The sequence below is a fragment of the Nothoprocta perdicaria genome, unplaced genomic scaffold (genome assembly GCF_003342845.1).
Source record: "Nothoprocta perdicaria isolate Ctin4 unplaced genomic scaffold, notPer1 scaffold_115, whole genome shotgun sequence".
Taxonomy (NCBI): Eukaryota; Metazoa; Chordata; class Aves; order Tinamiformes; family Tinamidae; genus Nothoprocta; species Nothoprocta perdicaria.
In genome coordinates this window covers 1,597,688-1,613,675 of record NW_020454261.1, presented here as the reverse complement: position 1 = coordinate 1,613,675, position 15,988 = coordinate 1,597,688, and the positions used below count along the sequence as shown (strand labels likewise).

General features: G+C 38.6%; 1 protein-coding gene across 2 annotated transcripts in view; it reads left to right on the top strand.

Annotated features, from left to right (window-relative positions):
• Nucleotides 1-15,988, top strand: part of ASAP1 (ArfGAP with SH3 domain, ankyrin repeat and PH domain 1) — a 154,793-nt gene that overhangs the window by 30,952 nt on the left and 107,853 nt on the right. For both annotated transcript variants that reach the window (XM_026053427.1, XM_026053426.1), the window contains exon 2: nt 13,647-13,733. In XM_026053427.1, the coding sequence (XP_025909212.1) occupies nt 13,675-13,733 (59 nt within the window). In that variant the 5' untranslated portion in view covers nt 13,647-13,674. The remainder of the gene's footprint in view (nt 1-13,646; nt 13,734-15,988) is intronic.

Sequence of the window (15,988 nt, the reverse complement as noted above, 5' to 3'; positions counted from 1 at the left end):
TGTGGGGGTTGCTCGTTGCGGTTAACCACAGAACAATTTGAAGCATGTGGCCAACTCGTAAGAAGCTGCCTTTAAACGTTTGCAGGCCACAGTCGTGTTCACAAGAAGGGAGTCCTACTTGGGGGCTGCTTTCTGCCCCGCAGGGCTGTGCCAGGAAGCTCAGTACATCCCGCAACAAGGTCTTGCTACAGCAAAAGTGATGAAAAAACCCTCGTTTTATCTATCAGAGCTTGTCCTCTGCCTGTCTGCTGCGGCGTAGGCCAGATGTTCCCCGCCTCACGGTCTCTGTCTTTCTTTGGCATGTCAGAGCAAAACACCCGACAGGAAACAAAAAAACAGAGGTGCCGAGAAGGGGGAGGGTGTTTTGTGATGCCGCTTCACAAATAAAGTGGGAGGAAAGATAACAAACAAACYGGGGAATATTTGCTGCAAAACAGAGCCCGCTGTGGAGGGATCTCCCGGGGAAGTGGTGAAAGGCACACACACATCTTGAGGCCTTGACGACACGCTTCAGGGGGTATACAGCGAGGAACAGCCCTGCTGCAGCTTGCAGGTGGCGAAAAAATGCCCCCTTCAAGCTCCCTGGTCCCTCAAAACCTGAATTTAACAGGCAGGGAGAAAAACAAAACAAAAACAAAAGGGGATATGTGCCAAAGAAGCTGAGCAAGTCCATCTTTGGGGTCCAAGTGCCTACATGGTGCTAGAATTTTAGATATCACACAGTCGAGGGGCTAGAATAACATCCAGAATTGAACAATCTAGTGTTAAGAAAAAGGAAAAAAAAAAAAAAAAAGAGAAGAGAGAAGATTAATGTTAAGGTTGCAATATTTTCCCCATGGAAGAGAGCCTTGTGGGCCATTCTGCAACTGTTTTTTAACTCCTCAAAAGGGAAGGGACACTTAGTTTTCATCCTTTTCCAGCACATCCTCRCTCTGCAATCAGGAGAACCCAGCCTTTACTATAAACAGACATGCATCTAAATACTGTGTGTGTGGATAGGCTAGAGCAATTATCTTCTTCACCCAGCTGCAAAGCTCATTTGTAATTTAGCAAGTAAAACCACCATATCTGTGCAATCATCAGAATTGCTGGTGGTCTGTGAAAGCAAATGGCCTCTGGAATGTGCCCTGAAGGCTGAAAAATCAGGTAGCTTTGAAGAAAGGGCAAATGAGGCCTTGTCAGATCTTCCTGCTCCATTATGGAGCCATAAGCACCTCCATCAACTGCAGCTATGGCCATCTGGCAAGAGGATGGGGTGGGTTTGCAGCTAAAATTAAGCCTTTGGCGGCATGAAATCTTGTTAGGATACCTGCATGAGCCSTTCCTACCTAGCAGAGTGGGAAGCACATGCTGGGCTGTGCAAGATTTGGATCCCAGCTAGCGTCCAGGCTGTGTAACCAGGGTGGCTGGAGAATCTGTGGACCACATGCATTTCTCCATTTCTGTACCACAAATATGTTCTCCAGTCATATGGGGTGAAKGATGAATGACAGCAGTGGGATTGCCCTGGCTGGGCTACCTGATAACACTGAATTAAAACTTGACCATAACCAAGTCCCTGCATATTACCATCCAGATCAAGAGAAGCCTGGCCTTTCTTCTTCATCCCTGGAGTATGCAGAAGGGAGTGAGGAGGTGGGAAACACTGGGACAATAAAGGGGAAGATTTGTCAAACCTGTCATCTTATAGTTGACCAGATGAATAGAAACCAGCTTTGCTTGACCAGAACTGTTAAACAGACAACAGAACATGTCAAGCACTGCAGCAAGCCTTGAAGTATCTAGATTTAGCACAACACCAAGTGTCTAACCCAGCACATGAGGCTCCTGTCTTTTATAATGACTCACAACATAGGGCTGAGGAGGAATATAATAAGGTTAGCAGTAGTGGTATTTCCATAGATTATGGTCCCACATTGGCTTGAGGATTTTCAGAGCTAATACTTAAAAAATACACTTGTCCTGCATAGATATTTGCAATGTGGATTTGGGTTTTTTTTCCACCCTTAAACTTGTTGAAATTTTATACTATCAAAAAAAAAAAAATCTTACATGGGTTCAACATGCAATTAGACAAACTCATGAGAAGAATTTTGTTTTGAATTTGCAGCTGTGGTCTCATAACTGAAAGTCAGTGTCCAATCCTGATTTCATACCTTTTACTATACTATACTACCTATAGTAGTATAATCCAATTACAAATTGGATTCTGTGGATACAGTGCAGTATTTTTTTGTGGATAATTAAAACCTATGCCAGCATTACAGAACTCATAGGTTTATAATATAAGTTACTATATTGCTACTTTCCTTCTGTATAAGTTAGCATTCATCCAAATTAATATGCTTAATAATGTAATCATCATTAGATAAATCTCTCATAAAATATGGAAGACTGTATTCTCTATTAATGCAGCATGCTGGCTCTGTCCATCTGATCAGAGGCAGGTCTTTGTTGCATTTCCATTAATAATTCAGTATTTCAGCAGGTGTCCTTTTCTCCTTGCTCACAATTAGGAGCTGAATACTCAGCAAAGCTTATCACGATCAGAAATTGCTACAATTCTGTAGTTATCTATATTTCATGGACAAAGAAGATCTATACCTAAGTAAAACATTTTTTCAAGATATTTTATTAAGTCTAATGAGTGCCATAAATCTATATTAAATGTTCAGCTTTTAAGTTATTATCAACTTCAGATTCCGTATAAGAACAGAATCCAATGGTTCTGATCTTATACTTTTCCTGGATTAATGTGATAATCTGACTCCAGATTTAATTAATGATAAACTAGTTTGCAGCCACAAGCCCAGATCTCATGTGTCATTTAAACTTGACCTCTCTTTCTTTTTATACTTATAAAACTGTAGTTGAAAAGGAACTGTTGCACTCCTGTGTTGACCAGGATGGGGTTAAAATCTACTTCTGACACAAGAGATGATCTACAGCTGGTATTTGTTCTCACCACCTAGACAGACAAATGTGATTGGGCTCAGTTGAAACCAATTTCCTTACTGTTGAGAATGTTAGACTTAAAGGGCCCCAGAAACAGCAGGAACAAGGATGAAAGGTGATTTTAAGTCATTTTTTTTGTGCTCCTGTATAGCTAGCCATAAAACAGCATATCTGGCACCTGGTCTGAATTAGAGAAATCACTGGACTACTGTGATTTATGTTTTTCTTTCCAGAGTTTCAAGGAAACTCAAAATAGTAATTTTGCTGCTTCCCCTATAAGATAGTGTACACATATATGTGCACAGTATATCACCATCTCCCATGCTTCTTTGCTTCTGGTGCCTTTGAGAGCAGGGAACAGTAAGGCTGTAGAGATCTTACTCAAGTCACAGAGTAATTATCCTTGCTCCAAGGATATTTTCTAAGATTAATTCTGCCCATTTTAAGATTACTACATTTTGTCTAAGGAGCTTCTTCTCTGGAAGAGAAGGAAGAGCTGGGGCCTACAAAAGACTCATGTGCTCTGGGCCCATATCCTCTGTGACTCATACAGTGATTTCCTAAGCAAAACTCTTCAATCTCTGCAAGCTGAGCAAGAAAATAAGACCAGTAAATAAACTCCCACAGTGAATGTCCCATTAGACAGATCAGGCACAAAAGCCTACGTGACCTCAACCAACGAGACCAGGTTGAGCCTAATCCTAAGGAAAATAAGGGGTCTTAGAAAACACTTTTTCATCTTGCTGAACACTGAAGGGAATGATTTCTTTTATGGGAGAGGAAGGAAGTGTTTTTTGTGTTGTGTTTTATGTTGTGGAGGAAGGAGAGCTTGAAACATGGACATTTACATCACTCCAATGGAGTTTGAATAATGTGTTACCGAGAACACTGCCTTATTTGCAGCTTGGTGTCTTAACACACCTCTACGGGATCCTGTGCAACGTGCTCTAGGTGAATCACAGGGAGTTGGACTAGATGATCTCCAAAGGTCCCTTCCACCCTCAGGGATTCTGTGATCCTCTGAATGAGGCTGAAGGAAGTGCAATAGATGGGCACATGGCCCCTTTGATGTCGAGCCCATCTCAGCCAAACCTGAGGGAGGAAACAGAGGTCTTGAAGTGCTCCTATACATTTTGTGAAAGCAGGCCGAAGAAAGAGACGGTTCATATCCTTTGCCTTCCTCTTCCCCGAAGGAAAGGCCTTTTCTTGTTTTCCTGTGGGAAAAAAGAAAATTTGCATGGGACAGAGGCACTGTGTTCACACCACCTGTGGGAAAAGTTGCAAGAGACATTTGCCCTTTGTTATACACAAGCATTGAATTCAGCAGGCAGCACAAGTCCAAAGGCAGCTGAGCATTCTCAGCTCTGCCAGCAATGGGAAAACTTGCTTTGGGAACTGCAGGAGTTCTTAAATCCTCTCTTGGTGTTCTTGCAAACCTGCGCATGCCGGTTACTGCATGGATCTCACAGCACTTGCAGCATAAATTGATTTAGCAAGTTTAGCAGGAATGGAAAGTTAATCACAAGTGCTATAACCAAACTGCCTTGTTCAGTTTCTACTCTAGATGGAAACTGCAGTGGGCTTTGCTCTGATTCCTACAAATATCACATAAGGAAGGAAGAGGGGCCTCAGTGACCAGCACCATCCACATGAATGCTGGCAAGCTGCGTTTTCCCTGAGAAGAAAACACCCTCTGATTTCAACAGCATTTATCAGGAGAAAATATGTTTCTGTTTGTTCTTTCTTACTCATATCAAGAACAAATAAGATATTTGGGGTTTCTTCCCAAAAAGGAAATAGGTTCGCTCTGGAATGAACTAAGCAGATCAGGCTCTTTTAAGTACTAAAGGGTAGATATGTGGTATTTCAACATTTTTAAGCTACCAAGATATTTGTGCATTAATAATTGTACTGRTTGTTGTATTGTTTTTTGAAGCAAACAGCACATTTGGTGTAAAGAAATTTGGCCTCATTTATCCTATTAACCTTGTCTATCTTAGAAGTAGAAGCTGTTTACAAGACTTACTGAATTAAATTTGAATAGAGATTCTCTGGAAAAATCTAAGATTCACAATGTCTGTCGTTTATTTCTGTTTTTTATATGCACAGATTCAGCTAGATTGTCTTGCAGAAGTGGTCGTAGGGGCCTACAAGAAGGCAAATGGCCACAAAATACTATTGAACACGAGAACTCAGTTTGATTTTAAAAATGATTTGGCCTTTGTATGGCTACTGAGCCCATAGTATTTCCATGTGATAGCTGAAGATATCTTTTTGCAAGAAACATAAGCAGCTCTCCTTCAGAGAAATATCCAGCCAGTTTCTGATAAGGACAAGAAGAACTGAGCATGGAGCCTCCACAACACACATAATTCCATCGATTGTTCAGACAGAAAAGGGGGTATTACATTTTTACAAGGTAGTAAGGATTGACTTTAAGCTTCCTAATTCCAGGAGCAGGTGCATGATTAAAAGTTTGCCGCAAAGATACGTAACTTTGAACATCTGAAAATTGGGAATAAAGTTCACTCTGTGACTTTTTGTGTTTTTCAATAGGTGGTTGGACTCTTTTATCACCGTTCTTTCTTCTGTGACTGCTTTTAAGGGTCCAACCTCTCAGATGTGGGCGACAGAGAAATAGTGGCAGCTGACTCAGGGTTTTGAATTCCCCCAGGTAGTGAGGCACCTAAAACTGAACACTTATGTTTGATGTTTCAGTGCTAGATTTGTTTATGACTGTAACCTCGAGTACTTAAATGTTTACACTTATAGCACAATTCACTGAATAAACAGACCAAAAACTATAAATTGACGACTGGGACTGAAGTTTCCTGTTGCTGTTTTCTCTTGTTCTTGTTTTTCAATCTGAGATGCCCTTTTTTAAACAATTTTAAGATCATCAAATTAACAGAGGAAGGAAAGTAAAGCTGCATAAATCACCACTGATAGTACTAGAAACAGCAAAACTTTTTCTTTGGGCTAATTTTATTTGCTGATCCTAAAGGAAAACATCCATAAAACATGGCTAAAAAGATCCATTTCCCCATGTACCAAGCCGACTGTATCACACACCTGCAGTCTAGCCTTGCTTCAGACACCTGGCAACTCTACAACATTTGATGCTTCTAAGCTGCACTAACTTAGCTTCCTTATGTTTTGTAAAAAATGGACTTAACAACAATTGCCTAAAGTCAAAAAAGAACTGCAAGGCTATCTTTTTAAAACCCAGAATGCAGTATCATTTTAAAATTCATCAAACTGCTCAGAACAAATTCTCCAGAGATTGGGAGCTTARTCATCTCAGGTTTCTCCAGCTCATTTAGATAATTGCTCCTTGAAATAGTTGTCTTTTTCTGTCTTTCTTTTTCTCTTTTTATTTTTTTAACATTGACACTTGGCAAGTATTCACTGAACAGGCAGCTCAACTCTGCAGCTGCAGGGGGGAAAGAAGTCTAGAGATTCCCATCATTCACACCTCCTTTTTGTATAATGTGGGCCAGCCACATCTGAGTGTGCCCCAAATAATCATCTCACTATTACTTGCTGGGATATTAGACAGTCGTTAGTTCAGCCACCTAATAATCACATTAATTTCTTTCTGAAGTGACTTTTTAAACAATAGGAGAGATTTAGTGAGGGTAATGTGCAAGCTTTTCAGTATCTATAAATAATATCAGGACCTGGAGAAACTCAAGCTCAGTTCCTCAAAGTTATGTGGCTCAATTGCTTCTCTCATGGGATAAATTCATTTTGTCACCTAAACAGGCAATGGAAGGACATCAAGTGAGCTTGATCAGGAAACTAATACAAACAAAACTGGAAAAAAAAAAGGGGGAGCGAGGAAGATTATTTTCAGCTGCATCATTCTTTGCATAATACAAGTTTATATTTAGCTATTTACAAGATCATAAACAGTAAATTTGTAAAAGAAACTTACAGCTTAATAGCTTAATATAGGTTAATAATAGTAGCTTAATAGCTATTAATATAGGTTAATTAAGCTATTAACATAGCTTAATAGCTTAATACAAGTTTGTAAAATGTGTATTATGTCATATAATTTTACAGAATTGCATTTGTGTAACTTCTTTTATCCAGAAGAATGTAAGGTCATTATAACTTCCCATTAGATTGCCAGTGGCAAGTATGGCAGCATCTGTGGTACTACACTCAATAGATATAATTTCTTGGAAGCATCCATTAACCATTTCATTTCTTAACTTTCTTCTCTTTCTTTTCTTCTTTGGAATAGAGAATAAGAGCAACAACTTGTATGTGCCCATGGCAAATATTGAAGCCTCAGCCTCAAGGCACTTAAGGTGAAATTCAGCATGCTCAGGATAGGTGGCTACCTCTGGGCTCCCCACCCTATGCTCTCTTTCAGCCAGTAGAAATAAAAGACAGGTTAGGCTGTGATTCTTACAACATTTAAATCTATCTGCTTTAGTATCTCTGTTTTAAACACCTACCTTTATAGGAGGAAGTGAGCTGCAACGTCGTTTCAGTTGACTGTATTGACTGAATCATCAGTAACTATAAAGGAGGCTGAGGATGAACAGGCCAATGACACTTTGCCAAATACATGCCATTTTTATGGTCTTAAAGTTGAGTCAGAGCTCACTAATGTGGATGTAAAGAACCCTATTTATGTGGAATGAGTTCAGATCAATTTTCAAAGATTCAGTCTGTTACTTACTTAGAGTTAATCTTATTTTACTTTATAAATACTATCACTTCAGAGTAAATGTTCATGGAACTGTACATGACTCAGTACAGGGATAGACGTGAAGAACAAAAGAAGAGGATATTTAGGGACATGTTGTTTTGTTGTGTTTGTATGTCTCTTGTATTTTTGGATATTCTGGAGAGATGCTTTGACCATTCCACACTTCACTGCACTCTGAAGGACAGAATAGCAAATGGTGAGATACCAGCCAGAAGATGTGACATTTTCACTGGGATCCTAAGCAAAAGTGCAGTACTGCTTGGCACACATTGAAGGTGAAGACATGAAAGCCACAGCGGTTTGAAGGGCAGAGTAGCACCAGGACTGTGGAAACATTCCTGTGATCAAAGCTTGGCTTTGCAATTGAGAAACCAGACTGAAAATGAGCGTATTGGGGTCTCACTCCTGGCTCTGCCACAGACCATCTGTGTGAGACTCATCTCTGGAGGAGAATTAGCAATGATCCATTTAGAAGGAAAAAAATACTAACTTCTGTCAGGTGTTCACACACAAGGACAATGTGAGAGACCTTGTTAGTGCCTAAATAATCAATGGCAGTTAGAAAGAAAAGGTGTCTACTTAATTTGCTTAGGAGTTGCCCTCCCAGAGGAGAAAAGCCACTGTGGGAAGGACATGGAAATTTCAAATGCATCAGATTTTTCATGCAGAAAGGGGTTTATCTTTAACACAGCTACTCCAGGTTTAGTTGCCTCTAGTTTTTATATTATCTCCTTCCTATCAATACATTCAGTAAATTACAAATGTTGAATTCGGCCTACAATCAGAGGCCATTGAGAAAGAGTGGAGGAAAGGACAAGGACACTTCATGAAACATTCAGGTTATGCTATTAACCTCTTCTCCATATACCATGTGCAGGCTTTTTGCTTTATGCTCCATCCAGAGTAAATCATTAAACAGTCCCCAGCCTTACAGAGAAGGCAGGCAACCGTCCGATGTTTCATTAGCTCCTCACAGACCTCAGAGGGGGATTGCAAGTAACTTAGCATTTTGGCCTACAATGGCAGCCTTGTCATCATATATAAAAAAAATACAATTGACAAGATCAATGAAAGCTTTTCAGACCTCTAACACAGGGGACATACATCCTGATTAGTAGCTGCTGCCTCCAGCAAAATGAAAACTCTTTCCTGAGCCAAAGAAACAGTTGATGGATATAGTAAGAAGTGTTAAAAAGGTCACTCTTAAGTACATCCAAGGAGATTTAAGTCACACTACCATCATACTGAAACTGTTAGAAAAGACAGTCTTCACACACTAGAGAGTTCCTAAAAACTTCCAAAATACTTCTCCTAGAAGAGGAGTCTCTCTTTAGGACTCCTATATCTGAGTCTTAAAGAAAATTCACCTTTGAACAAGACTACAAAACGTATGAAAAAAGTACAGTTTTACTCTCTGATATTCTAGAGGGATGTGTTACAGCATTGTACAGTGGTAACATACTACAAAACTGTAAGCTCTTAGTATTTTCTGAAGCAAATATGTTGGAAAAGAAAAAAAAAAAAAACAAAAAAAAATAGACTTTGTCTGTCCAGCACAGCTATTCTACAGTGCTTTGCAGAGCTTAAATATCATATCACAAGAAGAGAGCACTGTTTCCATTCTAACTGTAATGTCATCTCTTAAAGCTAGATTCATTTTTAATTGGTTGTTATTTGTCAGAACACTGTCCAAGAAACTATCTGATTTTTTAAAGCTAATTTAGGTGTTTCCAGATGAATGGAAGAAAGCTAATACATTGCCAAAAAGTTTAAAAGTTTGATGGAATGACTTGAAGATTAATAGTCAAGCTGACATCAATCCAGTGCAAAATATTAGAATGGTTAATTCCAGCCACTATTCCTAAAAAGATAACAGAAAAGTTTATCAGGCCATTCACCATGAAATTAAGGATAATAGATTTTGTCTCAAGCAAATTCTCTTGACATTTCTTAAAAAATGCTATAAATTGAGACTCATCATCATGAGAATATCAGTGATATCTTTTGGGTCACTTCTGGGCTCTGTGCCATTCAACATTTTAATCCGCARCTTGTAAGGAAACAGAATTACTGCTGGTAAAACAAGCAGAAATTGAACSGGGCAGTTATAAAACCTGAAGAGAGCAGCTGGTTAGCAGGCGATCATCTAAGCATCCAGTAAGTCATGTAAACACACACTAAAAAACACACACACATGAGATGAAAMAGAAAGCCATACAGATTGGAGCATGAATCTGTTCCTCGTGGCCACCAACGAGACATGGCTTTTGATGAGCACTACCATCCCTTGCCTTGAGCTCTCAGGTCAGGCAGTGGCTTGGGAACTCATTTTGCTCTTGGATTCCATAGGGGCAAGCATGGCAACACCTAAAAACCCATTCAATCCTCTTGTCATGACAGCAATGCATGGACATGTGGGATAAAACAGACTGTTTATCAAAGAAACATATGTACTGTTCTGATTAGCAGAATTTAATGATTCATTCTTCCTTCTTTAAGTATTCAGCTAGTGCCCATGTATATGCTAGTACTTGGATGGTGCTGAGAAAACAACTAACATATGAGGTCATGAGGAAGCTCTTGTTACCTGGGATTTATTAAAATCAGGTCTGGGGTGATTTGTCCACAGACAAATATCTTCAGATTTGCTTCACTGCAGTATGATAGAACACATCCCAACAGTGCTATCCAAATCATGGATTAGGGCGAAGCTGAAGAACATATGTTTGTTACATCCTGTTTGGATGATACCAAAAGAGACACAAACAAAACAAAGCTACAACAGATTTTGGCATAAAATTAAAGATATTGTCTTTAATCTCAGCATAGTTCAAGAATACGTCTGTTACGACATGGACTGAGGAACTCAGTTCTATGTTTTGGCCATGAAAATAGCTTCAAAGATCTTTGAAAAATCTGATTTTGAAGATAATCTTTAAATGTATAAGCTATGCTTTCAGTGAAATTCAGATAGAACAGTAAGTATATTCCCTATAGTTCAAATAAGGAGCTTATTTTTTCATTTGCAGGAAATAAGGTTTTATTCTACCTATATTATGTTAAAACTTCTTGAAAGATAATCAGTCATTTGCCTTAAATTGCAGAATGAAGTAATACCCTACAGCATTTAGAGAAGAAGTAGTCTGTTTATACAGAAAGCACAAGAGCTATAATTACTACATGATCACATTTGTGTATCAAGGTCAGAATTCTGTGATTCACACTATTGTTTGGACATAAAGGGAGTTGATTTTCAGCATGTGGTGCACAACTACCATTATTGCTACATCAGTGACTGTAGAAACAATATTAACTTCTGCTTGTTTGAGTTTTTTGAGTTAGGTTAACTCCAGTTCAAACACTCATGAAAACAGCTGGTTAATATTTGTACTAAAATATTCATTAGACATGCAAAATATGTACTTATATTGTTATTGCTCAGGTTGTGTACTCCATAAAAAAGCGAGCTAAAAAAAAAGAGAACTCCAAAACAAAAAGCAAACCAAAATAGGCCGTTAAATGACTGACTTKATGCATGAAATCACACAGAGTATGGGCAATATCCAAGGTGGGTAATTAAGGAGTGCAAAAACAGTTGCTGATCTCCTCTCTTCTACAGAATCCCTGCATAGCTTTTCTTCTTGACTATTATTCAATATACTTGGCAATTCTTTTATTCAACTTGGAGAATTCATTAGCTTTCTATATGATTTTACCAGTTATAAAAGCTTAAAAATACAGGAATTCAACTCATCATACTTTTAGTTAAGAACTAGGATTAATACAGCACTTAGTACCAATTAATTCAGTATTACATCTTTTTACAATTAGACATGAAAATAAATACATTTATTGTCTGAGGCCTAATAGAATCTACTGTTTTATTAATACATCTGATGAATTGATACCCAGCTTTAATGTGTATTCTAAGGTCATTGTGTTCTTAGTTAGGCTTCTTTCTCTTACTTAAGCCYCTGCCAGTCTTTCACTTTTCAGGTGTAGGAGTCTCTAGGTAAAAAAGTAATCATATTTCCTTGGTTTTTCATTGTTCTTTATCCTTTCTGGGGTTTTTGTATTCCTATTCACTCCTTGTTCCCACTCATAGTGTCRTGTGTGAGCCCTTTACATAAATCTGATACCCTTATCCTCACATTGCCGGGGAACTTGGGGGGCACCGTTTTTTACTTTTTTTCAGGTGAAAACACCTGAAAACACTTTTCTGAAACAGAAAGGCAAGAAGCCTCCTTGACACAAGCTAAATTCTACAAAGGTCCTGGGCTAGGGTTTCCTGAACGCTGTATTTAGCTCCGAGAGACCCACTAAAGGAGTGGGCTCAAGGACTGAGGAATTTGTCGCCTGCCCAACTTGTCCAAGGTCACCAAGACAGGGAGTTGAATCCAATGCAAATCAAAATGTAATCTAATGTAAATTATAGTTACTTGTGTACCTGGGTCAGCATTTGATTTAGAAAGCAATGAGCTATTTTATTTTTTTCTTTTTTAACTATGTTTTGATCTGATTTGAAACATATAATCATGAAGGCAACTAAGGAGATGGATATCACTAGAAAGAACAGGCCTGCTATAATGTTAAACAACAAACTGACATGTCATGGGTTCATCAGATCCTGGCTTGGCAGTAACTATGCCAAGACTATGATATTTGATTGTCTKCTTGTGGAGACCTTTCTTGGTCCATGGAAAGCACACAGTGCCCAGATCATCTTTTAAAGCTCCTTTCCTGCATGTAATATAATATTAAAGTAGTATATTCAGTGTAGAAAATAAATACTTTTCCTTTTGCATGTTTGCCTTCATATCCAAGGACACACCTCACAAGTAGCACACCTCTAGTCTCACCTGCTTTATATCCAGCATATAAAAATCTGAAAGCTGTTCTGTTGGTTAAAGAGATTTCTAACCCTCCTAATGTCAAAAGAGATCTTAACAACATCACTTGAGCATATCCTAAAGGCTCAGAAACAGAAGGAAAAAAGGAGGATAGTAACACTCCATCCAAAACCTTAAATGTTGCAATTTTAATTGAATGCCATATGTTTGGAAGACTGGGATTATTCTATGTTATTTTCAGTGTTAAGGCCTGGCAGACCTCCAGACCCACATGACAAATTTGGAAACATAAAACAAACAGGACAAAACCCATAAACAAAGTAGAGCAGTCTCTAGGGAAATAGGTCAACAGAAGTAGCCAGACTTCTCTCTTAAGGAATCAAAAAAAAAAAAAAAAAAAAAAAAAAAAGGCTCATAGAAGAGGAGATACCCTTTTCCTGGTGGAACTGACACTTTTCCTGATGGAATTAAGTTGCTAGCTCAAATGGAAATGGATCAAGTGGCCTAAGTACAGTGGTACTTCACACACTTGGAAGGTCATTGCTTGTCTACGTCCTGSTATGACAGTCTCCTCCGAAACTACTCCCTTCTTCTATGAACAGAATTTATTTCTATCAGGCCATTTTTTGTTCCCAGTCTCTTGATTTTTCAAGTCCAATCTCCATCCTGAAAAACACATCAGTTAGTTTGATGCACATCTGACAYGGAAATTTTCAGCCTGAATGCTTAAACTGAAGTTATATCTGAAAACAGGGGCTCCTAATGGGAAGTGTCAGACAACTTGAATAGGCAGTGTTACCAGCTCTGCATATAATACAGCTCAGTGAATAGTTGCCACATTCGGTTTTATGAACAGAGTTTTCCCAGTCAGCTAAAAGAAAGTCTCATGTAGCAATTTTTAACAAGGTGTTATTCTCAGCAGATTTCTAATGGGTCTGTTTACTAGAATGAAATTCACAATATCAAATCTAGTAAACAACATATATGACAAATTGTCATCATGGAAGAATTTATCGTCTGTGGACATTGTTTCAGGCTGTCATGATAAGCAACCTTTCCAATCCCATAAATGTAGTCAATTTTATTTACTTGCATCACTTTTTCTCCTTATCTAGGTAGTTTCCTGGTTGTGACAGATGAGACATGAGATCTTCAGCTTCCAGGCTTTCGAGTTTTTCCTCAAGAGATTCATTATGGAATCGGTAAGAAGACAAAACTAAGAAAAAAGGTTTATAGTGTAAGAAAGAAAATCTTGCATATAGACTAAAATCTGTGGGAAAAAAAATATGTCCAAAAAAAAAAAAAAAAAAACCCACCAAAAACATAGTTTTAATCCACTGCAATATCTGACAGTGTTTATTTCCTGTGCTTAATGCCATTCTGGATGTTATTACAGAGGCACTTTTCAAGAAAGGTCTAACTGAGTTATCCTTGCAAGGATCAATAAATCCAATAGATCAGTAAACCCTTCCATAATATTGGCTTCCTGTGCAAGTACYGGAGCAAACACTAGCATTTTGCTTTGTTTTCATAGATATCAAAGCTGAATGTGAGAGAAAAAAAGGACACTTTGTAGCTCCTTTCAGTTCCTCTAAATCTGTTAACTGATGTTGTTTTAACTTTGAGAACCACAAATCGCTGAGATGAACCTGAAAAATCTATGGCAAGATTTGTGCGGGGGCTTGAAAGAGGAGGGACTCTGTTTTCTGTGATGTAAAACGTTGAACAGTGCACAGTTGTCCAAATATGCTTTTGTTTATTCAGCCTCTGAATGGTGAGTGCTCTTGTTTTAAGGTTTTTACTGTGTTTCATTGAACCACAAGAGGCTATGTTTAGATTGCCCGACTCGAACCYACTGCAACAACAATATTGACAGTTAAAGCTCAAGTTTTCTTTGCACCTGAGGCAGTGGTCACTGCTCTCTACTTGAGGATCACAGCAGTGTGTGACTTTGAGCCTCTTGTCTTCCCTTGAGGGGAATGGTTGACCACAGAGCCCTCCAACCTAGCSCAAAGGGTGAATCACTGAGGCTGATCTGAAAAATGAATATATCTCCCTTTGGTGTGTTTACTTTGTCACATGRCTATGCATATTTTTTCCTTTTAAAGCCCACGATGTCTAAATAAGCATGAGACCAGAATCAAACAATCATCCTTTGAAAAGTATGAAGCTATTAACCTGGATATTTCTGTTTGGTTTTGAAACAGGACTTACTTTTTCATGTCTTAGTCCTCCTAGATTTTCTTGCGGGCATAAAATRGAATACCTCCATCAGCAAGCAAGCAAGTGATGGTGGCATAAAGAAAACCTCATTTCCTATGAGTTTGTGTCTTGACTGCAGTATCTGGGGAGGTACAAACTGTCACTGAAACTTCTCCCATGATTGGGACATATATAGACTTTCCTCCCATATTCATCTTGATAAAGACCAAGATGAGATGGCATCTTTTTTGTCCATGGGGACAAAAATACTGCTTTCTTCTGCTCATTTTTATCTTCCTATAGAGGAAAGAGGTAGCAGCTGAGGAAATTTGACATTTTCTTGCCTTTCTTCAAATTTGGTGTGATTAGTGATGGGTTAAAAACAGCACTGGGACAGGATAGGCAGGCAGATGATTCTGTGAGCCTCATTCCCTTTACTGTAGTCAATGGGCAGCTGGTTAGCTTGGGAAACAGAAAGCCGGGGTCTAAGATGAGCATAAGCAGAAAGAAATGACTRCTGAGAAACAAGGCCTGAAATGGCTGACTTCTGCACTGAAATTCTGAACCTCTTCATTTCCTTCAGCATAGTATGAGCAGAGATCCAGTGGAGATTAGATCTTTGTGGCAAAATCAATTCCCCAAAACTTCTGGATGTTTGTCAGCCTTCTGCGGTTTAATAGGACCCAATGACTCAATTAAATGTCTGTATTAAGAGACAAGTTTTAAGACAAGAGACATAGTTTTAAAATCAAGCCTATTTCRTTTGATGGCAACTCCATGAGTATTAAAACAGGTATGCCTCAAGTTATTTCAGGTCTTATGCATCATAAAAACAAACTGATCTCCTTAAAAAAATAGGACATTGCTCCGCAGCTGAAAATTTCCTATGCTAAGTTCAAGTTGACAATAATTATTTTTGACTTATGTTATGAACCCTTGAAAATAGAGGCTTATATAAAGGAAACACAGATGTGCTAGTAAGCTGAGTGGTTGCAAGGGCCTTTCTTATAATATCTAACATATGTAGATTTATTTCCAACATTTCTCTAACGAGATGCCATTTAGGTAATTAAGAAATGAAGAGCTCAGTATGTTCAGTCAACACTATAAACCAGCTTTTGAGCTTCAAGTCAGTAGGCCCGTACATGTGCATGTTTGCAGGACTCTGCCTTAGAAAAGCTTGTGTAAAGCCACAAATGACTTTTATATATCTGTTTAGCACAGGGGGGTCACAGTCCCTTTTCTGCCACTAGAT